This window comes from Drosophila santomea, chromosome 2R (assembly GCF_016746245.2).
Source record: "Drosophila santomea strain STO CAGO 1482 chromosome 2R, Prin_Dsan_1.1, whole genome shotgun sequence".
NCBI classification, from domain to species: domain Eukaryota; kingdom Metazoa; phylum Arthropoda; class Insecta; order Diptera; family Drosophilidae; genus Drosophila; species Drosophila santomea.
This window is the reverse complement of record NC_053017.2, coordinates 17,473,042-17,497,071: the sequence shown is the minus strand read 5'-3', so window position 1 is coordinate 17,497,071 and position 24,030 is coordinate 17,473,042. Positions and strand designations below refer to the sequence as shown.

At 40.7% G+C, this 24,030-nt stretch overlaps 1 protein-coding gene and 1 long non-coding RNA gene across 6 annotated transcripts in view; one reads left to right on the top strand and one right to left on the bottom strand.

Annotated features, from left to right (window-relative positions):
* LOC120445613 (cilia- and flagella-associated protein 91) overlaps positions 1–24,030 on the top strand; it is a 35,100-nt gene that overhangs the window by 3,735 nt on the left and 7,335 nt on the right. Inside the window, exons 2-3 of one of the 4 annotated variants that reach the window (XM_039626124.1) lie at positions 5,700–5,757; positions 22,249–22,446. In XM_039626124.1, the coding sequence (XP_039482058.1) occupies positions 5,700–5,757; positions 22,249–22,426 (236 nt within the window). In that variant the 3' untranslated portion in view covers positions 22,427–22,446. Of the gene's footprint in view, positions 1–4,995; positions 5,137–5,699; positions 5,758–6,041; positions 6,210–22,248; positions 22,447–24,030 lie in introns of those variants that run through there. The other 3 variants (XM_039626126.1, XM_039626127.2, XM_039626123.2) reach the window with 3 other exon arrangements.
* On the bottom strand, positions 19,795–20,752 carry LOC120445615. Of its 2 annotated transcripts, XR_005615763.1 has the most exons (3): positions 20,290–20,752; positions 20,141–20,241; positions 19,795–19,994 (listed from the first exon to the last, which is right to left on the bottom strand). It is a non-coding gene; the product is annotated as an uncharacterized LOC120445615 (long non-coding RNA). The 2 variants fall into 2 exon arrangements; XR_005615762.1 differs by having other exon boundaries at positions 20,141–20,752.

Sequence of the window (24,030 nt, the reverse complement as noted above, 5' to 3'; positions counted from 1 at the left end):
TTCCAGCTGGTTTATTATGCCGCAATGTCCTGCTAATGTTTAACTAATTGGGGGTACATATATCGCTCTACTCGCCACCGAGCAGTAAATTTGATTGATTGAGCAAATAGTTCTCTGTGGAACACGTACACGCATCTTGTTTACACTTGCCGCAAGATGGGTGCGGCAATATCCCCATTCGTGGCCAAAAGGCGGGCATGTTGATGATGTGCGTGGCTGTTGGCGCTCTAATTAGCGCAATTCCTGTTCCTGGGAGTGTCCTTTTGATAAGCTGATGGGCAGAGGGGAGAGAGCTGGGCGTTGGCAGTAACAAGGGGTAAAGAAGAACTTACTAATGCAAACAGCGGAAATTTGAATAAAAACAAATGAATAAAAATTATGAATTTCCTAAGAACTTAAATAAATAATTGTATTGATTCAAATAAACTGTGTTGTGTAAGCTTTAAAAGTATTTACCATACTTCTGTCAATTTCTGTCATTGCCATTAAATAAATATAGAACGTACACAGCGATGCCATAAATATTTATTTTAGCCACTTATTTTTATTGTTCAATCATTTTAAAGGCATAAAAAAGGCACCTTTTCCGCCGCCAATTGACGTTGACAGCCCAAAAATCAATAACTATAAAATATTTTCACGCCAAGATACCGAAAGTCGTTAAATTTCATCAGCCAAAAGCATTAAAATTCAAATTTAGCAGAACGTTCACAGTCCATTTGGTTTTCCTGGGCGCTTAACAATTCAGCCGTACAAATAACACGTATCCGACGCGTTGGCCCAACGCATTAATTTCAATTTGGCGTCGGGCTTGGGAGAGCGGATTGCACAGGACACGGGTGTCCTGTCCCGACCTAAAAATACACTTTTGGCAATGGCCTTGCACACAAATATGAATAATATGAGGAAGCTATGAGGAAGAATGGAAAGGGAGCGGCATATTTACACGAAAGAAATGCATAAAACTGGGCACTGGGGTGGCATTAAAGAGCCGGACAAATGCCAGAAATGCGTGCCCGAATGATATTTAATATCTGTGTCCGACTCCAGGATGGCCACAAACCGTAGACAGTCGGCGCCAAGCCAGCGAAAATTATGCATACCACAATGGGGCAGGGTCAAAAGGGGGATAGGACCATTAGGGCCCATTTCTATGGATGGTTATGTGTGTTTCTCTGTGTGTATGTGTGTGTGTGTGGTGGGTCTAATGTCTGCGTGTTTGCCCTGTTAAAATGCTTTTTAAACAGGCGCGCAAAGCATTTCCTAAGCTCTGCAATTTGCGTCGCCTCACCAGCGGAAATGATAAATTGACATTTGCCGAGGCTTTCCGCCCGCTCACTGACTGGCATATCCGGTGTTCACCATCCACCATCAGCCATTTCCATTTCCATTGCCATTGCCATTCCCATCCAGCTTTTAGGTTCAGGTTGGGTCGTTATTATTGTCATTGTTCTGTTTTTATTGAAGCATTTCCGCACTGACTGTTGATGCTCCCACTGGAATTCCACATTCCGCCACATCCTTGGGCACATTACGTTCCGCGAAAGGATTTCGCTTATTTCTAAATTCCATTGGGTATTATTGTTTATGAGCTCTTATAGGCAGTCTCTATACAGATTTGCTGCATAAAATCAACTTATCAATATAAGCTAAGAACTTTCCACACATTTTCTAAGCTATATACTTACTAAATATCACAAGTTTCAATTATTTTGTAGTATATTGTGAGCACAATAATGCATATACTTTGTATATTTACCCGCTATTTTTCTTATTTGAATTTACTGTTCAGAACCTCCAGCTATTTTCAGTTTAAGAAAAACTAGACATTCCAAGAATTTGCTTGCTCCGACTTTGTGGACTAGCTTATGAATTTCTCATGCAGCAATTGATATGTCCACATTATTTATGATGCTTATCGGTGAAGCCTGACACATCTGCCTTCTTTTGTGCTGGCTTTTGTCACTTGACGCAAATGTATGCGCATATAATTTGTATTTGTGCTGATACACATTTCATGGATATCAGTGCTTGTGAATAATACAAATGCCGAAGAAGAGTCAGCCTGTTAGCTGTGAATAATTGAAAACGATTATTTGATATCGTTTTGCCAATGGTACTGTGCTATATGGCCCGGAATAAAATGTTTAAAGCCCAATTTATGATGCTCTCAATTTGCTTCAGTGCCTAGATGACTCATCAATTTCGGTAACAGATATTGTCATGTCTTATTTATTCGAGTGATTTTCCATTTCCTAATAAGGGCAAGGCTTTCGAAAATAGGCTGGTATTTCTTATTTATACAACTTTTCCAGACAACCCCTAAAAATATCAAAAATTAGAGCACGCACAGCCCAATTGTGGAGTCCAACAAATTGGAAAATATTTCTGTGACTGCTCCACTTCTCGATTAGTTGTGTGTGTGTGTGTGTGTGTGTGTTTCCCAATCAAGAGCCCACTACATACGAGTAAAGGCTAATTGCACAAAGCCAATGCCAGACATTCCCAACCAAAATGGCCCCGAGCAGCCAAACAGGCGACTAATGAAGTGCCATCCATTGTTATCCTCAAACACGATAATGGATATTACGTACATACATATATATCCGGCTGTATAATGGCAAATTTAATTAAAAATTCTCTACTTGGTAGTTAACAAGCTGGCTGGCTGGTTTCAATGTTGGGTGGGCGGGCAACGTTACGTATACGTCATATTTGAACGATATTGGCAGCTGAGCTGTTGCTTCCGCTTACCAAACAACAACAACAACAACAACAGCGATAATAACAGGCGCGCGGAAAATAAGTCAAAGCACTGGGCCACTTTCACGTTCCTTCCCCGCCAAGTTTCCCTGACAAACAAAGCGGAAATTGATTGTATTACCAGCAACCAGCAACGGCAATGGCAAGATACTCCTACGATTGGGGGCACCAAAGCAGCAAAGCATAAAGTAGCAATCGAGCATACAACCCCATGCTACATGTTCTCGACGCCAGCGACAATAAACGTGGCGCCGATATACCCCATCAGCTTAGGTTCCTCGTAGGCTCCAGTGGCATGGGCTGCATAGGTTGGGCATACTTTTGCACGCTTGAATATTCACAAATTGATGAAAAATTCGATTGGCAACAAGGGTTGTAAGCCCTTGGGATGAGCTTGATGAGCTGATAAGAGTCACACAATCCCCGATTGCAGTTTGCCTTAAAAGCTAAGAGCATATTTATTTAAAATCAGATTAATATTTTTAATATTATTTGTTATATTATGAACAGTGAAATATAAGCGTTTATGCTGATTAATCATATTTAATTTGTTCTTGAAAGTATAAAAAATTTTAAGCAATCCTTAAAAATACCTTTTAAACCTTTCAATTTTCTTTCATTTAAGGTTCTTTAACTATCTTTCTTTTAAGGTAATATTCAATGAGTATTGCCCACATCCATATTTCTTGAGCCGAATCCTTTGCCTTCTAGAATCCTTTGACTTTGCATAGCGTACTCTATGCAATTAAGTTGATTATGTTTTTGTTGCTCAGCCAATTCGACAATAATTGTGGCCCCCAAAAGGGGGCTAAAGTTTTCTTTTTTTGGGGCTGATTAAAAGTTTGGGGTAACAAGTTGGGGCGCAGGCAGCCGTCTGTGCGATGTCTAACTTAGAGTAGACTTTACTTAGTGCTGTCAGTGCACAAGTGTGTGTGTGTGTGTGCCGAGCCTGTGTGTGTGTGTGTTTGCATGATTGGGTGTACTTGTGTTGGTGCCTTGTCATTGCCAGCCGGGCTCATAATGCTTTTGGCCGCCGGCTTGCACAGGGAAATGGGAAATGGGAAATGAAAACTGCTGGAGCCGAGCTAATTCCGTAATGAATTTCCCAAGTCTGGCCGCAAGCAAAACTTGCGCCTATGTGCACGAGTATATAATTTATAAACACATAATCGATATTGTTTCGAAATTTATTGGCTGCCACATCGGGGTAATCGCTTTTGGTTTGCCGACAAACTTTTTCGGTGCTTGAATGGCAACTAAATGGAAAAGTTTGACCGAAAGAGCGACACCCCAATTCAGGCCTAATCCAATTTGGTAACAACTGAAAAGAGAATTGCTATATTAACTAGGTTCAATTCTACATGACAGTTGATTGTGATATAATTACGATACATATGTGCAAGCATTGAAAAATGTCAGTAAAAGTGCGCATACGCACCTCGCAGGTATTCAAACTTTTACTGAAACTTTACTCAGGAACGCACTTATCCCAAATTAAACTTTTGCAACTCCACTCGACAATTCTTTGCTCCCATAACTTCACTGCGAAACGCTATTTCCCATAGATACGCCCCCACAAAGGCATTCATAGACACAAAGTGTCTTGACTTCAAGAGCTCTTATTTCATTTCGGTAGTTTTCTTTCTGCTTTTGTGCCAGACAAAGTCGCAATAAAGCGAAACTTTTCGATATAACCAACGACTTGCAGTTTATGGCTATTTGTATGATTAAAAAGTTGAGTGTGCAGGAAATTAGCTGAAAATGTATGTTATTGCCGGGCGTTGATAGTTGATAGGTGGGCTGGAGATGGAGTTTGGGCAAAAGGCAGCTGTGGAAAATTGTGACAAAGGGCAATTCTAATGCGAATGGACGTCAAGCTGGCGAGGAGTGCGTGTTCCGTTGAAATTGACTTGTATAAACAAATATCACGTATACGCAACGTTTTCATTTGATACATTTGTGATTGCGTGTGCCATGTCAATGTGAATGTGAATGTGCAACTGTTCTCGACTTTCACTTTGCTTCAATACACATTTAATTCACCCACTTCATTAGCTTATTCGCTGTCTCTCTTTCTGATTGCATAACTTTTCATTAATAGACATAAACAAAAATATTTTTCCCTATTATTGATGGCAATTTTAATGGTTTTTCTTCTGTATTTATTCTTAAACACTCACAAATCTTGATAAATGATTCGAAAAAACTTGTTAAAACCAAAAACCGATGAAGAACCGGAGGTGGAGATACTGATACCACATCACCATCATCATCATGGCAGCAAAAAATTCCATCGAAATCCCTTGAAAAATTTGGATCTCGATTTTAAATTCGATGTCAATTCGTTTTAGCCAACAGCAAATCCCTCGACTGGTGTGTGATTATCCAAAGATATCTATCTGCCTTTGTTGTCAATTCAGTGACAGCAAACGGAAACTCTAGCCGATAATTCTTTTAGCTAGATATTATTCTAAGTGTGTCGCTGTTGTTGTTGTTAATCATGTTTATGCAGTTGTTGGTGTTCCTAGTTAATACTAATAAAAACGTTAAACTCTTCATCAAAGTAGCCATGAAATGGACCGACTTTTCTTAAATGCACGCACTTAAACCTTTTTCTTAGAATATCGAACTCTACTAACATTGTATTTAGTCCGTAAAAATTGGCATGTTTTCTCTCTAAAGACTTTCTAACATATCCTTTTTTAAAATTTCTAATAAATACTTTAAGCTGGCAACACTTTTTCTAACCGAAAAGCTTTTCCAAAGCTTGACTTCCTTTCCATAACTTTCCATAACTAACAAAGCTTGAACAAGTTTATGTGTCTATCTATAAAGTCCCTTTATTAGTGAGTTAATCGTTACTTGTGATTTCTTTGAGTGTGTTTCCTTATTCTGTTCACCTCGACTGATTTCCATTTCATTTGTTGTATTTTCAGGTAACTATTGGCATTTAATAATTTACCAAAAACAGCAATACATTCACAACACAAACAGGTATTTAAAATTTTAAAATTAAATATTTTTCTGGCCTTGGGAAAATAGGGGGAAATTGCTGGGAAAGCTCCTGAAAGCTGGCAAAGCTTTGCGAACTTCACTCAATACTCCCCGATTAATTTCCCACTCAGACCTACTTTCGGCTCGTTTCCCGGACCGTTTCAGTCAAGACCAGTTAACAGAGGCCCAAAGGCAACATCGGCAGCCGAAGTCGGCCAGCCGAATGGTTAACAGGGCCATAAGAATCACGTTTTTAACCAAACCCACTGGCCAAACGAGGCCAGTTTCACAAATCAAGCGGAGCGTTCGGTTCGATAGGTTGCCCCAAAGAGAGAAGAAGTCCTTTGAACCCAGCAAAAGGGAAAGTGCGCGCGAATTTAAATATTAATAGAATAAAGCAAACTATCGGTTTGTCCGTGTTTTGTGCTGAATCCTTCTGCAGCGAAGCCAAGGTAACTTGAAAGCAACTTTCGCATACATTTTTGAATTCGAAATCAAATAAAGTGTTTGAAATGCAGCATTTTGTGGGTTTTTACGTTTACGACTTGCAGGTGTTCACGTGAACGTGGGCGTAAAAATCTGAAGCATTCCGATAGTAAAATAAATATTCCTCGACATCCAGTTGGGTAACACATCTCAGCTGCTGATTCCTGGTGACGCACACCAGTCCTCCGTGCCCATGAATAAATAAAACTTTTGTGTCCTCTGCCCCTCCGAGGACTCTTTGCGTGCTGAGTCCTTAGGCTCCGTCGCTGGTCCCCTATTTTTAACATAAAAATAACATAAAATCTGCTCGGGCTTTGCGATTTTTCCCTCTTCGGCTGTGTGTAGTTTGTTTTGAAGTGTCATCATCGGAGGTCGGATAAGTTGTGGCTAAGAGTGAGGCAGAGGCTGAGGATGAGGCTGAGGCCGAGTAACGACTTAGTTGGATATTGATTTGGTATTTTTATCTTTATCACAGCCATTTGCATCTAATCAGCTTAGAATTGACGCCCAAACTTGGCATATTTGATTTTATTATTATGTATTATGTACATACCATGGTAATTATAGGTCTTCTCAGGACATGCCTGAGTGAAATATTTATTCAGATTTCCTGTTGTGCACATTCTGTGACCCAATTCAATTTGTCATTTCTTTTTTGTGTGGTCTTAATGATTGAGTGTTGATGCTCTAGGGTGGTTATTCTTTTTGGGCTTTTCAGTCCGTTCACTTTTTTTCCAGCTGAGCCGCGCTCTTTTAGCCAAGCGCCCAATTTAATTAAGTGCCATTAAAAAAGGCGGCAGAAGGGATCAGGATAAGTGGAGTAGAGCGGTGAGGATTAAAAAAGCGGCGGGCTCAGGAAGTCCAGAGATCCTAAAAAATATCTTTTGAAGGGTGGTCGGAAAATTGTTGATCCAAAGTGTAAAACATAATTAGTGTCAAAGAATTATAGATACCTTTAAAATACAGACTGCTGGCACCTATAAATAAGTTTACTTTTGAAACAACATATTATATTAAAAATAAGCAAATTGCTTGCTTTGATTTGTATTAAGTTTTCCAATTATTTCAAACTTAAACTTAAAAATGGTAGATTTTTTCAATATAAATATAGATTTTAATAGGTTACTGGATGGTAATGAAGAACAACATTCTAAATATATTTATTTTATTTATCATAATAGATTGAGAAGTCAACTTTTTAAAAAGAAGTGACAGATATTAAAAGAATTTTTTTAATTTTCCTTTGCGACAAAATTAAAATTCCAAATGGCATTTCCTGTTAGCGGCAACTAAGACAAAGTTATCCCAAATTCTTGTGCCCCACCAACATTTTCGGGATCATCTGCTCCAGTGCATCAGCTGGCCAAACTTTGAGGGAATTTCATTAATGCCTCACTTTACTTTGCTCTCACACCCCACCGAGAATCTGCTACAGTGTGCGACAAAGCAAAAATTAAATATTCCACCTAAGCCCCGTGGCAGCCAGGACACAAAACTGTTCGACTGTTCGGTGTGTTAAAGTTCGTCACACCCGCAGCTGAATGAATATATGGTATATGGTGTATAGTGTTTGGTGTTGGGTATATGGTGTATTGTGTGTGGTGTGTGGTGTATGGTGTATGGTGTGTGGTGTATGGTGTATGGTGTGTGGTATATGGGCCTTATATCCCGACGGAGTGCAAACAAACATGCCACATGCAATATGAGCCGCCGTGCAAGGCAAAAGAAAACAAAGCGGAACTGAGGACTCTGCAGATGACACATGACCTACAACGTTTTGTTATTTCGGCTCGGCACTTTTCACTTTTTATTGTTCGGTCGGTGAAATATTTTTATGACTTGCTTTACGTGAGCTTGGGGTCCCTGTCAAGGATATGGGGCTAATGTCGTGCCGCCTTCTTGGCCAATCAATCATTGGCAAGACCCGCTAAGCGCATAATATGAAACGAATAAACAAAACGAGAGGAGTTATGCAAATTGCAGACACGGCAGCGTTTGTGCAACCGAAATGAAATTAAGCAAATGTGATGGATGACAGCGCAGGAAACGGAAATAACGTGTAAAAAATGTGTTCGCTCGGTGGAATTGTAATATATGGTTATTAAAAGTTATTCGCATGAGGTTGACATTTTTGCTGAGCACTTGCATAATTGGGTAAAAGTTATATACTTTTTAGCCAGATAATCATTTTATGTTTCAAAAAATATACCTTATCTTCTTACCCATCTGTCGAGTCTCGACTTCTTTCGAGTTAATTGACAGGAATACTTTTTTATTACGAAAATTAATGACTTTTCGCAAGCTTCAGTGGAAGCGCCATAACTTATCTTCAATGTCTGAATTGGCTGAAGTGCGTACTTAAAGAATTTCGTATCTCACCCCATGACTGCTCAATATTTTCGCAATGACAATACCAAAAAAATATTTGTTCCCACGAAATCCCTTGTCAGAGTTTCAGAGTTGGCCCTGGAGCCCTACACAACTTTAATTTGTAATAATCCGCAGGCCTTGAGGCAGAACACAAAGCCAGGCTGGATCAGAAGCATTTTAAACCATCTCGCACACAGGACATCCCCTCATGGACACACACACACACATACAAAAACACACACAATCTTACATGCTAGTATTTGCACTGTATACAGAGTTATCAATTTCACAAAAGAAATCATTCAGTCGCATAACAACAAAACAGAGAGAGGAAAATGGGCGACATGAGTGTCCTGGCAGCATTTCATATTGTATGCTGTATGCTGTATGCTATTCCGACCGCCCTTCTGTTTATACGGATGTCAAGTGACGTATCACCGCCCCCTTTTGCATACGGATACATATACAGATACAGCTACAGCTACATATACAGATACAGATAGTGCCATAAGTATACGACTCCACCCATTTACTCCTAACAAATTGGATACGTGTTTGCTCGTCTGTTGACACTGACTATGACTTTTGGCGCTGTGCATTCAGTTTGCCATAATTCAATTTCATATGTATTCAGACAACGGCACAGGACATTTTGTGGCGCACCTTTGTCGTTTTACCTCTGGTTTACTCTGTGGCCACACACTCCTATTTTCAAATCAATGCCCAGCAAACACACACACACACACCATTTACACCTCTGACACGTCAAATTATAATGCAAAACTAGTGCCAACACTTGTGCCACCTTGTCCATTGGCACATTATTCTGCCTTTCACGCTGCCACATAATTAATGCCATTGACAAACAGTCGAGGTCCTGGCCAACTCGCCCTCTTAGCCCTCCAGTGTTTGTTCGTCAATCAGCGCGTTAAATTGTCGCACTGGCTGCTGAGCTGCGTTGCTCATACGCCGTGTGTTCCGCCAAAGTTTTCGGGCCATTCCGCTACAAGAAGTCGGGCTGCTCGTGTTGACTTTGCATCTTTGATGGTTAGTTGGGCATTCCCAACTGAGAGCCCCAGGCCCTAACATCGCATAAATTTGGCTTTCACTTTAGCTTAAGCGCAAGCACAAGTTTTTGGGTAGTTTGCCTGGTTAGCTGATGAAGTGTTTAATAAGAGTTAGGCCACAGATATGCCATATGGCTAATAGTCAAAGTTTTCAGTTATCAAATCAAAAGTGTGTAAGGAAGGGCCTTCTAAGAATAGTAGGATTTGGTTCAAATGAAAGGTTATCTGAAAACTTTGCTGTCATGTTTTGATAACCATGTTGATACCATTCTACCTTCTGGTTGGAATATTTTAGTGGTTTTTTGTGTGCTATATATACGAAAGCTTTTGTAGGCTAGCATTTATTTCCATTTGTCGACAGCTCTACAGCACATATCTATTTTAATCCGTAACGTGCAATGGCCCGAAGATCCGTCACTCTGGCTGCCAGTCCAAAATGTGCCACTATTAATAAACCCACGAAGGTCTCCAGCTGGCCAGCAATTTAGTAGAGCACTTTTCACGGCACGCACTGCCAGCTGCAAAGCGGCAGAGTTGGCCATTTGTCTAACGCTGCGACACCGTATTCAATTAAATATTGAAAGACGTGGCTAATAAATTACCCAAACGCAAACGCCAAGCCGAACACAATGGTCGAAGGAATGGTCAGTGGATGTTCAGAACCAGAACCGATCCGTAGAAGGAGAGGTTGAAGGTGAATTATTCAGGGCATGCTCATAAATATAGCCCACATTAGGGCCAAATCGTTATAGATCTACAAATTGCCTAAATATTTAATGGCAGTGGGTCCGATTGCGGCACGGCCACTTTGTAATGGATGGCAGTCATCGGGATTGAGTAGCTGAAAAGATTTATACGCCCCGTTGACAAGGCACACGCACGTGTTTCGCTTCCGATTGGAAAGGGGTTTGCCCTGTTGGCCATAAAGGAAATAACTTCTCTTTTTTGTTTGGCCACATCATAATTCATTTGTTTCGTACCCCCCAACCATGAGGCCCGAAAATGTAATTTCCTAAATCAGAGCCGCCGTCCCATTGTCTGGCGAATTCAAATCGTGTTCCCTGCCGCCGAGTCCTGATTCGCAGTCAATAAAATCAAATTTATTTCAGTTAGGGATTTTCGGTCATTAAATGGAATTTGTATGCCGTGAATTTTCCTGTTTCGAGCCTCACACCGTGCTCCATTAATTCACTTCGGCCAGGAAATTGAAAGCATTGAGGCTATCTCAATGCTTGAGTTGTATCTGTTTGGGCATCGGTGATTTTGGACGGGTTTTAAAATGTTTAACTTGACAGGCAGCTGAACCTTTATCTAATCGCTTATGTCAACATACGCTAAGTCGGTCCCATCAATAATTCCAAGGCTATTTTAAACGGCTTTAAGCCCGCTTCTTGAGTAGTTAATAAATCTTTTCCTTGGCCAGATAATACCACCGCCCTTCATTGCCACATGCACTTCCATGTTTTTGCCAAGACATCCTGTCGATACTTTTGACTTCTTGCCTCGGCAACGTTGACTGGCGACAAACAACTATACTATATAGCTATATATACGCGATGGGCTAAAGTTCAAAGTATGCAAAGTCAGTGGAAAAGCAGCCAAGTCGCCACAGTAACCAACTGGCAGCAAGCTTGTTATGGCCAACCAAGAAGCCATATCCCATCCTGCTTTCCCCGGACAAACTGAGATCCGATGACTCCACAGAAGCTGTCCTCGGGACACTGCTTTGGCTGGTATTTAATACAGTTAGCTGGTGCCCCCAGGAGCAGTCCGTCAAGAGCTCCTCCTGTTCGATCCACGTCCGTCAGACATCCAGTCGAGCATGTATTTCCTTCCTCTTCTGCGCTGCAGCGCAGAATTTCCATTCCACTGCACTCTGATTGAAAGTCTTACGTGCTGTGTGGGTCCTTCCATTGGTTTTTGGGTTGGTATCGACAATGGTATCGGTGGGTGCCGCCTGAAGGACCTCCACGCCCAAGTGCCACTCGACTGTGTCGCATTTTTTGCAATTTTAATGTGCAGTGACGTAGATGCGAGCGCTGATAAGGTCGAAGCGCCCCATTTTCGATAAGGCGGCAGCTCAAGTAATAAGTGTGTGGCGCTGAGTCGACCAAGCAAATACCCTGCAGTTAATAAGCTAACATAATTAGGTGTATAAAAGCGTGGCTAAAAAAATATATCATTTAATACAACACCTAACAATCAGCGAGTAAGTCAGAAATAGTATCTAAAAATAGTGCAGAAATGTATCTTTGCAAACCGGAAATTCAAAGCAAATGTATTGAGATAAGAAGGTAGCACATTTAGCCATTAGTGGCACAATAAGCAGCGATTGGGGCACTCCAGGTTCCGTTAGTGCAGCAATGCAGTGCAGTGGTGGCAAATGCCCCCCAATTCAATCGTCGAGTGCATTAAGTGTGTCATTCTGCGATGCGAAGGCCGTGCCTTTGTACCCCGGAAAAACCCTTTGTTGCACGTGCGGCGCTGACAATGCAACTGTCCACAAACCCTTCAGCTGGGACAATGCGAGACAAAACGCTTTTCGCCTTCCACCGCTTTTGGCCTTTGTTAATCGGTTTTCCCGAGAGCTTTTGGCCCGCTGGCCCGCTAGCCCGTCATCGAGTACGAGTTCGAGTGTCTAATTAAAACGAGCGCTCTACTTGGACGCTATCAAATGTATCTCGCTTGCTTTTTAAGCAGACTTCAAGGCTGCTTGGGACTTGGGCTTTGGCTTGGGATTGGTATTGGTATTGGGCTTCGTTTGGGTTTGGGTTCGTGTTTGGGAATTTCGAGAAATTGCTTTCGCTTTAATTGGATTGGGGTCGCGGCTCGTGTTTATCCAGGACGAAAGAGCAAGGGCCGTGGCGCCGTGGGGCCAAGGTCCTGCAAATACGAGAATTTACCACCTTTGCTCCGATTTCCTCTCGCATTTATTTGCTTTACGGCATGTTTGTGCTCATAACTGTAAATCCGTTTTTATTATCCGCTTTTAAATTCTGAGATAGCTGCCGGGCAAAATGCTGCCGAGTCCTTTTTGCGCATACTTTCCGATGTTGTTACTTCCCTTGCCCTCCGCAAATTGTTGGCGGCTACAAATTTTGAGGCTCACTATTTCCCTTTTTTGCATACTCTCGTACTCCTACTTGTATAAGCTCGAAAATTCAGCTGTCAGGAGGCGATGGAAATCGCTCCATCAAACCCACTCCACATCATTGCTATTCGGAGCATTCCCTTTGTTGTTCTACTTTGCCATGTTTGACTTTTGCAACACCAACTATTGGGGTGCAACCAAAATAGCCAGCATTCCTTGTAGATATGAAATATGTATGTGCTGCTGGAGGAGTAGCGTACAGAATAGCTAACCAGGAGCTTTGATTCACTGCTCTGATTGAAGTGAGGCTTTCATGCTTTTAATTGGATGAAATTTTAATAAGATTCCCCCCGCTTAAAGATGGTCAATAGCATTAAAAGGATATATTACTTTGCGATATTAGCGTTCAGTCATATACTGTTGTAAATGAATCTATGATTTCAACACATATCTTGAACGATCTTCCGATAAATGCATCACTAATGAGATGTATATGATATTGCCTAGCCCATTCTGCGATTCTAGGAAGTCTTTAATTTCACGCTCAATGGAGTGGAATCCAATCGCTCATTAAAATGAATCCCTCAGTCCAATCATCGTTGGATCCAGTCGGATTTGAGTCCTTTCCCTGCAAATCATCTACTGGTTGTAAGCTGTTCGTATTTAGAATTAAACCACTGCCGAGGGCTGTGTATTCTCATTACGAACAGGAATCGCCTGTGGGACATTAAAAATAAAAATGCTGTTGGGTAAACAGACGACTTTGCAGATACCTGGCAAAAACTGGCGAGGAATCTGGGCACGAAAACGAGAGATGCCTTAATTGATTTTAATATTTAATTGCGACCACATTGAAATGCAAATATGCTAAGAGACTTTCGGCATAAAATCAATTTGGCAAACTGCATAACGGAGGGGAAGAGCGCACTGCACTTGGGTAAATTTCAAATAAGCTGGTTAGTTTCTCGACATGAGAAAATCGACGTCTTCATGCATCGCATGTGAATCTAACCATTTCAGCTATGCGCAACAGCATTAAAAAGGATAATTGATGCCTTCGCAGCCATTAAAATGGTTTTAGTGACAGGACAGACGTTTTTCCCACTTGATTTTCCTCGAATTTCATTCTCTCGCCCTGCTAAACAACTCGACTGTCACTTTGCAAACATTTCTGAGTGACAAACAATTTGATAAGCTTCTTTTCCGCTGAGCTCCGCTGCCTCTGTTGACTTTTACCCCACAAGCAAATACATGGGAATACGAATACAAATTCCAGTTGCCTCGAAATTGCCACTCAACAGCTGAAAAATTCAAGGCATGCCATTTTAGGGCTCATATTTGCTGGACTCTCGAAAATCCCATTCATGTTTGCTAATCCACTACAGAGAGTCACTCGGAATTTTATGTTGAAATCTGCTGGTTGTCGTTTGTAACAAGTTTTGTGTAAAATTAGTTTCCTTAGATAATAACATTTTTCTGTCATTACACTGAGCGAAGTGAATTGTAGAAATAAACGTAAGATTAATCCTTACTTGTCCAGATCTATCTTTTACCACAACAGTTATAAGAAACACCCATATTAAAACCCCTTTTCTACATAGTATTCTATGTAACTGGCATTTCATTTTATAACTGCAGGGGTTTTCTCTCAGTGCAGTTGTCTTGTTGCCCAGTTATGGCTTTCTCTAGATCATCGTTATGGCTCGCCACTTTATGTCCGCCCAGCGAGTTGTTGTGGAAGCAGTTACTTGGCGTTGTCTATTGATGAACTTGTTGTTCTTTCATTTCCTCGACTCCAACTCCAACTCCAACTGGCTCAGAAACACCACGAATTGGTACTCGAGACCAGGCGTCTCCGTTTCATGTTCACTCACTGTTTACATTTGCATGTTTGCATTGGACTTTCCCACACAGGAACATACTTTCACATATAGGGTGTTTGTATACATCCAAGGGATTGGGGGACCTTCACTTTTATTATGAGTCTTTTGGGGCAGCCACCAGTTAATTTGATTCTTCAGTCCAACCAGCAGGTCTAATTGAGTGGTAAAGCATTCTTTAGCTTTGGCGGGGAAAATGGCAAATGGACAAGATATGTTTGGGCCACTTGGATAATGTCTCCTTGGGGTCGGGTTCTCAAAAAGAGAGACACACATGACAAGCTACTTAATTTGACTCAGCTTGTTTTATGTCATTTATTTTGCGACACTGACAGTGGTATTAGTTCAATGTAGATGGGTAGACAGCTGGATGGCATTGAGAATTATGAGTATATCCGAGTTCATATACGAAAAAATTGTTACGACCCTCGACATGAGCCAACAAATTCAGTGGGCTCAATTTTGTTAATTGAAATTGTGCAAGGATACATACAGGATACCTATAGAGTTCTATATGTACTCTAATGCATATGTTTATGCAGATAATTACAAAATAGTTTAGTTTTATGGGATTTTCATGCTGATTTCTCTTATAATGGTTTAGTTCACCATGCTACAAAACATTTACCGACACTTTTCAGCAGACAGAGGAAAACGCATATTTGACATCAGTGCTTAACGTTTCGCAATTTATTTTGCTTACTCACTGACAGTTTTGTTAATTTTAACTGACATTTAAATGCGCACATATACAGCATAAACTTTTGCATAAGCATAACAATAACCATTTCGCTTAAGAACCAACAAAAGAACAAAAGGTGACAGCCATAAACAAACGGCCAAAAGTTTAAGTATAAATTACCACAATAAATGTAACAAAAACCAAAAAACAACAGCAATAATGTGAAGCACGTTGCACAGCCACAACGGCAATAACAAACAAACAATGGCAGTCAATACTTCACGCATCAGAGGCAAACAAAAAAAAAACAAAACAACAACAAGAAAAGAAAAGCGAGGAAAAGCCATCAGCGAAATAATAATGAAAATGAAAACGTGGCCAAAGCAGGCAGGAAAAGCAAAAGATTTCCTCGTAAGCATGACGTTTTGTTAAGTTTATAATGGTCGTTTTTATGGCGCACAATACACAAGGTGAAAATTAATTTTTCGCATGTCATCTGGTAATTAAATTCAGCAAAACAGGAAAGCACGCTTGCAGCCCGGAAAAATCGAAGCTAAACTAAAAATCAATTGTTTGCAAGTGTTATAAGAGCTAGGCAAGAAATAATATCAATAATTCCAAATGGGATAGTATCATTGTATGTTTGTATTTCGTTAATCCGAAATCCTTGAACTACATTTCACTGGATTAGTTTAGATTTTCCATTTTCCGAAAAAGGATTGCTTAAGTATCTTAAAGCAGCAGAAACCAAACAAAACTCCACTTGCAGTGTATATGTATGGAAAATCTGAAATTGTATCTAATCGGGGTAGGATTATATGAAATCCAGTCCGCATCCGCTTCAAACAAATGCCCAAGCACTCTTTAATCCCAGTACCATACTCTGTGCCATACTCTTTTCAATTCATGTTTAAAACTCAACTGAGTGACCCCGCATCAAAGGCCTGGAAATGATTGGACCTCTGGCCAGGAGAACCTGGCAGCAAATTGCCATTTGGCATGCTAGCCAAGGCAGTTACCGTTAGCTCAACATGAACTTTGGCCTTAAAAGTAGCCAAAGGACCACAGGACGATCCCTGTGCAGTTGCACTTGCTGTGGTCCTGGTAGGGTCCTGGCTGCTTGTTGCTCTGTGGCTCCTCTTCACTGCCGTTCGCGTCATCGAGGTAATAAGTTTCAATTTCAATTGCACGGCACAAAAGGAGGGCGATTCGAGGAGCGGATGACTGCAGATAGAAAGGGTATCCATTTCGTTTGGCCCATGTAAGGGAATTCTTTATTAATAAATGTAACTTTTGAAGGTCCCTGAAGTTCGGGCTTTTGCCACATAGTTTTGCCCAAAAACTCTTTCTGTATCTGAAATAAAAATCGTGCAAATGGAACTGGTGGCGGAACGAAATTTTTTTGCCATAGTTTTCCGGCAACTTTTTGTGCTGCGTTGGCGCGCTTCGTCTGTTTTAATTTTGTTGGCAAAAGTTGCTGGCGAATTTTGAGTAGCATTTTAATAATAAATATTGCACACGATGGCAACTTTCCGCAGAGTCAAGTAAAGAGGGAAGCACGCGTGGTGTATTCACAGTGTTTTCGTAAATACACCGGAAATATGGTAATGGATGGTTGAGCGAAAAAGAAACATAAAATGTAAACACTGCTCAACACATCCGGCAAACTTGCCCACTACTTCAGACTTGGTGTTCCTCCTAGGAAGTAGTTGCTCCTTAAATTTCCTATCGAACTGTGTTCAAAAATGAAAGTTGTATTTGTTAAAATTTCTTAAGAATTTTTTATGATGATTTTCTCGTTGAATTCGTAATTAAATTTTCAATCAAACTGCGTTTACAAAAAAATATAAAATTTTTTTCAAATTTTTTTCAATTTTTGATGATGATTTTTTAATTTTGCCGAAAAATTGTTTTTCTGTTTTTTGCGACTATTGTACTCAGTATTTTGATCAGAACATTTGAAATATTGGTCCAAATATGGAATGGAATAAAATGTTGCGCCATTAAAAATAGAATATTTTCCACCACCTTGTTGACGAGAGCAAACTCATCAAGTGCTGACAAACTTAAAGGAAAAGTTTAGACAATCGTAAATGGAATTGGAAACTTTTCCTCAACTATGTCGGCTAATTGTATTTCCAATTAGTGGTTTTCCACAGCGATGCAGATTTTGCGACTGTGAAAATATTTTATCTAACTTAACAGTACGGCCAGCGAGTTGAGAAATAAAATATAAATTCGGGCACGTAAACAAATTGTCTCAAAAGTGGAACGTGACTGGGTTAAGCCTTATTTTCGAAGGCCCAATTGGGACTAAGGCTCAATGGTGTCATCAGCTGCTTCGTCTTCATAATTTTCTGGACGGCGCCTTCTTGCATATCAAACAGCCTATTTCCGGGCCTACGTAGCGTATGGGTAACTTTTACGAATTTCAATTTTAAATCGGCGCCAAGGCCAAGAGAAACTATACAAATTAATAGCATGGAAATTCATTTATGTATTCATGCAAAAATATAAAAATCAATTAAAGGCAGGCAATCGAGTTTAAACTTGATAGATGACAGCTAGACTTCAAATATGATGTTATAATAGAAATAAATGGTTATCTTTTTCATTTAAATTGGTTTTATCGCATCGCATACACATGAGTGATGATGTCGCAGTCCTTCGCTCTGCGGTCCCTGTTCATACATGTGTATTGTATGGTAGGAATTGTGGTTTGCCTGAGTTTAATTATGCAAAGCCTGTTTATTATGGGCAATCTGATTGTGAGCACTCACAGCAGCCAGTGTTGGTAAGTCACATTTAACTCAGATAAGAGCCAGTAATTTATGGCACATTTTGACCGTTGGGTTCTGAACATAATTTCCTAGAGCTGAGCCCAGCAATTAGATGGGCCCAGTTAAGCAAATTGCCCTACATAAACTCCCCTTTGCTTGCGTTTTCCGCAAAGAGTTTAACTCTCGAAAGGTATATGATTGCGAAAGAAAGACTACAAAGTATCAATCGATAAACCACAACTGTTTCGGATTGACATAGTGTGGGTTCTCTCCCATTGCGCTGTATTATCAGAAATGTTGCCATTTCCTATTTGTGGTTGCCAGCACGTGCGACAAACATTTCCATTTCGTAAGCCCCGCAGCAAGAACAAATTCTTCTGATAAATGTTGGCGTTTTACAAAACCGAAATCAGACAAGGTCACGGATTGTAAAGAGTCGGACGATATTTGCCACGCACACTGAAAATGCTATTAAAATAGTAGAAATTAGAGCGCAAACAAACGAACATGGCAACCATTCACAAACAGTCACGGAAATAAATAATACAAATCAACAACATTATTTATGACTGCACAAAACGTTCAGTGTCTGCTGGATATCAGTTGAATTACAGAAACCAGAACCAGATGCCGTAAATAAATAATTTTACTTGTGCGCTATTAATTTGCCACCCAAATATGACATACATGCATTAAAGCAGCCACAAATAGATCATATCAAGCCATCCATTTGAGCTGAAAAGTGTGTTGGAGTGGTAAGTTGGTAAGTGGAGCGATGGACCTAAGTGACTTGATAAGTGAATGTCAGTGGGAAAAAGTTTGCTAAGCTGTATATGAACATTTAATGGAGATTGTCTAGCTTAAATAGCTGTCAAGGGTGGCACGAAACATCTGGCAGTCAGGTTAACGAGTCATGGGTGGTCAAGAAAACCCCAAAAAACGGAATCTGAAAATGGCTCACAAAGGATTTTGGCTTAAGAGACCCATGTTAATATTAGATACTGATTAGTTTTAGTCAAGTTCTGAGGTTTTCTTTTATCAAATCCCTGATTTAAGCAGCTATTATGAACATAAATCTGGTGAACGTTGGTTGATGGGAAATCTAAGACTATGGGCCCCACGTTGGGCGCCACATTTACTGACTAGAATTTTGTTGGGCTTTTAAGTGAAACAAATCTATTCTATTCTCAATAACTTAGTCTATAGTGTCTAAGGGTAAGTACAAGTAAAAATAATCTTCACTAAATCCAGATTCTCTCGAGAGCGACTCACATTTCGTTTCATTGTCCACTCAAATTACAGTTTACTCTGGCAGTCTGGTAGAAAGCCGGAAATCCTTATAAATTAAATTGTCCTTCCTAAATGGAGAGAAATCTAAGAAGCAGATCGCTGCTTGCTGTTATGGCTTCGCTGTTTGCTGTCTTTCTTATTTATTTAAGTTTTGGCTCGACTGAGCCCGCTGTTTATGTTACTAAGGCCAAGAAGCAGCTGGGCCAAGTTTTTCCTGCTGCTCTTCTGGTGCTGCTCTCGTGCATAACTCATTCGTTTTAATATTCCCCAGGCATTGTTCACCCTCCGGTTAGAATTTTATTATTTCCCCTTTTTTTTTGTGAAAGAAACTGGGCCACCTGAGTATACGTTTTAATGCCAAGCGAAATTCAAATAAAATTGCAGCAACCGCTTGACAACCAGCCATTTAATTAAAATAATAAATTGTACGTAATTTGCTGCAGGCTATGCCATGTAGAAAGTATTTCGATGAAAAATTCAAGTAAATTATAGAATAGGTACGGTGATGATTTGGATTAAACAAAGCTGGCTTAAAACTATTCAAGTAATTGCTTTCGATCTAAAAACAACTCCATTCCACGAAGCTTAATGCTGGAATTGCATTAATTAGAAAGGCAAACGTTTTCCAGATTCCCAACAGAACAAACGACAATTGTCAGAAGGAAAAAGCAGAAGAAGGAAAATGAGCAGAAATAAGAGCCTTGAGCTAATGAATTTTAATTGCGAAAATAACTCACTTGGTCATTGTGGTGGCGCAGTCGGAACTGGAACTCCGTCGAGTTTGACAAATTTAATCATATTTTTCCTGCCGGAAGCGGAAATGATTCCGGGTTATGACCTGGCAAATGGCGAATTATGAATGAATTAAGTGGGAAGATGGCCTTACACGTGCGGCATTACGTCCTCAGTGCTCAGTTCCTGGCACCATATTGGGAGTACGTTGTGGGTAATTGAGTGCGTGTTGAGTTTAGTGTCAGGCACTTTATTCACTTTATTCATACCCACATACTAACATACCTTATATACCTGGAAGGTACAGGTGTGAATGCTCACTGTGGTTATTCAATTTTTGTTGCCACTGGGACCTTTCTGGCATGTTTCAACTGGCATTAATTTTTTTTGTGCTCCGCCTGTCAGGTTTAATGAGCCGCATACAAAATTTATTTAATAACCTTTCCCTGGCATAATTCACTGCATTTTATAGTCGCACTAAAGCTGCGGCCATTAGGCACCGGTATCGGATGGGCTACATAAATTTCCATTTTCTCGCTCTTAGTTACTAATAATAATTTATTGATGCAATATTGTGCTCATTTTAAACTTCGGCGGAACTAACTAATAAAAGTAAAACACACAAACTCCAATTAAATATGAAATGAAAAGAAAAACAAAGCAATATTTGACTCTAGCATTTTTAATTAATCAAACACATATTTCTTTGTTTAAATTGTGTATGTTATTTAACGTTCACTGGACAAGTTTAAAGCCTAGTACGCAAATGGAGCAGATGGCAGTTTAATAAATCAAATTCAGCGTTAAAGTAGCCTAGTCAGGCGTGGAAAATAAATAAAAAATTTTACGGTTTGTGGGGAATTTATTAAAAAAACGTTTGTGTATATAGGAGATTTTTACGAGCAAAAAGGCAACAGGCAGAGCTAAAATATGTTTTCATTTAATGCGAATTCGATAAAATGGAAAACATGGCAAAGCGAAATAATCCTTAAAGCGCAACTAGAACTCAATGCCGCATTTGGGCCGCATCTTGATGTTCGGGATATTCGATGATTTAATAGCACGGCCAGCAGAATGGGCAGCTATTAAAAGCACAGCACTCGCCACTTGACAGCTCAACCTTGCCATACCCTACCGTTAGCACTTATCGCCCTCCTTCCACCACCCACCTATCACCACCACCCACCCAACTTCCAACCCCCCTACAAAGCGGAGGAGCAACCTTGTGCCAAGCACAAACAACTAGTTTTTAGAAACCGCTCCTCCTTTGGCATTGCTTTGCCTTATTGATAGTGTTTGCCCGAAATACCGAACCGAAAGCCTTACGTGTCAATTTATTATAACTTATTCAAGGCCGGCAGAGTTTTCTTTTTCCTCCTTCGCTACTTCGGTATCTGCGTGAAAAATGCCATAAAAAATGAATGCTGACCCAGGCAACCAACACGTGGAGCAGCATGAGTGGGCCGCAAAATGGGGCAACTGAAACATGCCCGCTATAGTTCTGTTTATTGCACATAGCCCTCTTCCTTAGCGTTTTCCAGCAAAGCTGGCGCTTTTAGTTTATTAGCACAGCGGAATTTGCCCGTTGCCATCGTCCTTTTTCCCTCGTTTGCTTCCTTTGAGCCAACTCCTCTGGCTGAGGGCCAAAAACGAAAAATTGCAAGAATTCGCTCAGCTCGAATCAAAATCGATTGAGTGGCACGAAGGGGGGCGACTATTTGGCCAGGGGCGAAGGGACCAGGAGGCGGCCCTCTTTGAAGTTAATTGTTTGAAAGCTGCAACCGAAGTTTAGGAACTGTCGATGATGTGCCAAAGCAAAAGTTTCTCCGTCATTGCAGCTGGCAACACATGATAGCCAGGTCATAAAACTCATATCCTTCGAAATGGAGAGATATAAGTTGGGCGTACAGTATTTCAAACGGAATCTATCAATGGCTTAAAAGTTTATCATTGACACTTTTCTCCAGCAGCTGATGGCTTTAAGTGATACTTTTTGCTCAGTTATGGTAAACTAAATTTGATGTATTGAGTAATTTATTGTAAAGAATTAAATTGGTTTGAGCATTGAACTGCCATTAATTTCTCTTGTCCGTGTCTCCACTTTTAATTGCAGCCAAAGCCGCCACAAAAATCCAAGCCGTCTTTCGAGGCCACAAAGTGAGAGAAACCATGAAAAAATCGGAAACCAAAACTGCGACCAACAACGGCACTGCCGCCGGAGCAGCTCCATCGGCAGCAGCCGCCGAGGCAGCCGCATCCGCGGAGCCAACCAAAGCCGAGCTAGAGGCTGAATTCGATCCCAACGACAAGGGTAAGTGGATGTTCCGGGTTCCGGGACAAAAAGCCGGGACAATAGCCTCAAAGGTGTCCAGAGGCGGTGGCTTGTGTGGGAGATTTAATCAAAGACCTGAAACTGTAGCCGTGGTACCCACACTGGCATAAAAATTGCTTAGCTACCAGAAAATATACCGAAAAGCAGATATTAATATATTTATTTATACAGTATACATTCTGTGCCTTTATTTTAGCGGAGATTAAATGTACCTTATATCTAATGAAAGTATGCAACAAATATTGACACCGTATGTTAAAAGTAAGATAAATTAAAAAGTAAACTATTCCTCTGAGTGTCCCAAAGGTGTTGCACTTGCAAGATGAGAAGAAGAAAGTTTTCTGAGAATCGCTTTTGGAGCCCTGATCCCTTCGAGCATTGTGGATTCCCTCGCACACATTGTCCTCGAATCAGCGGGTTTACACAGCTTCGACTTCAAGTTGGGTATACAAGCTGAAATTACAGTTTGGTCCCCCGCCTGCCAGCCGGAATACAAACTTTCCGTGTTACGCAATATACGAGTATTTTCAGCAAAAATATTTGTCACTTGGCAGCGCGACAAAAGGGAGAGTTTGTGCCTCCCCAGCCAGCGAATCTTCATTTTTTTTTGGAAGTCTACGCATGGGATTGGAGCTGGTGTGGTGTCAGCCACTGGTTATTTAATCGCGCCACCCACATAAATAATGAAAATCTTGAAGACGGCTTAACCCTATTAGGACGTACCAGGCGTTGACAGTTTTCAGCTATAATTTGCCTACGGCTGACAATGAGTCGAGGGCACACAGGCAGTCGAGAAGGAAGCTGGGCTGGCTCATTAAAAAGTCAGAGGCTGTCATCGGGGCGTATACGCAACCGCATTAGGAACTCTCGGCTCCTCAGCCAGACAACAATTCAGTTGCCATTGCAAGTGCTCACGTGTGAGTTGCCTCCACAGGCTTAATTATAGTGCCTGGTGGGTCTCGAAAGGCGTATCCTTCTCATCCTTCTCATCCTTCTCATAGGCATACTCGCACCATTCATACGTGCATTTGTGCGACGGCTAATTAGACTCGCCTGAGAACTCAAAGGATGCGTTGAGGACATGGAGAGCCTGCTCCTTTGTGACCGAGCACATACTCAATTAGAGGCGCTGAATGGAACGGGCGTGAATGGCTTGCTGTGGCTTAGTTAATTTAAAAACTTTGACCGCACAAGTCATAATCAGCGCTGACTCATAAATCTCAAATGATTTCTTAAGTCCTAGTTGTAAACGAAAGAGGCACAAGATGTCTAGACTTTCAGAAACAGTTAAAACCACTGGATGTGTCTGTTGAAGTATGGATACGCAAGTTATAAAGCTAAAGCCGAATAATTCGGTTCAATAAACTCAATATGGTTGCTGCCAAAGACTTTAAGCAAATATCCATTAAATTAAAAAAAAAAAAAGCCAATAGGTTTTCTGCATAACTAGCTCCACTTCATGGCCTTATCCCACATTTAGCCAGCATATCAGACACGCCTCGCTTATCCGAAGTAAGCCAGTTAGAAGTTCCAGTTCATCATTATTCACAGTTATCGCTAGCA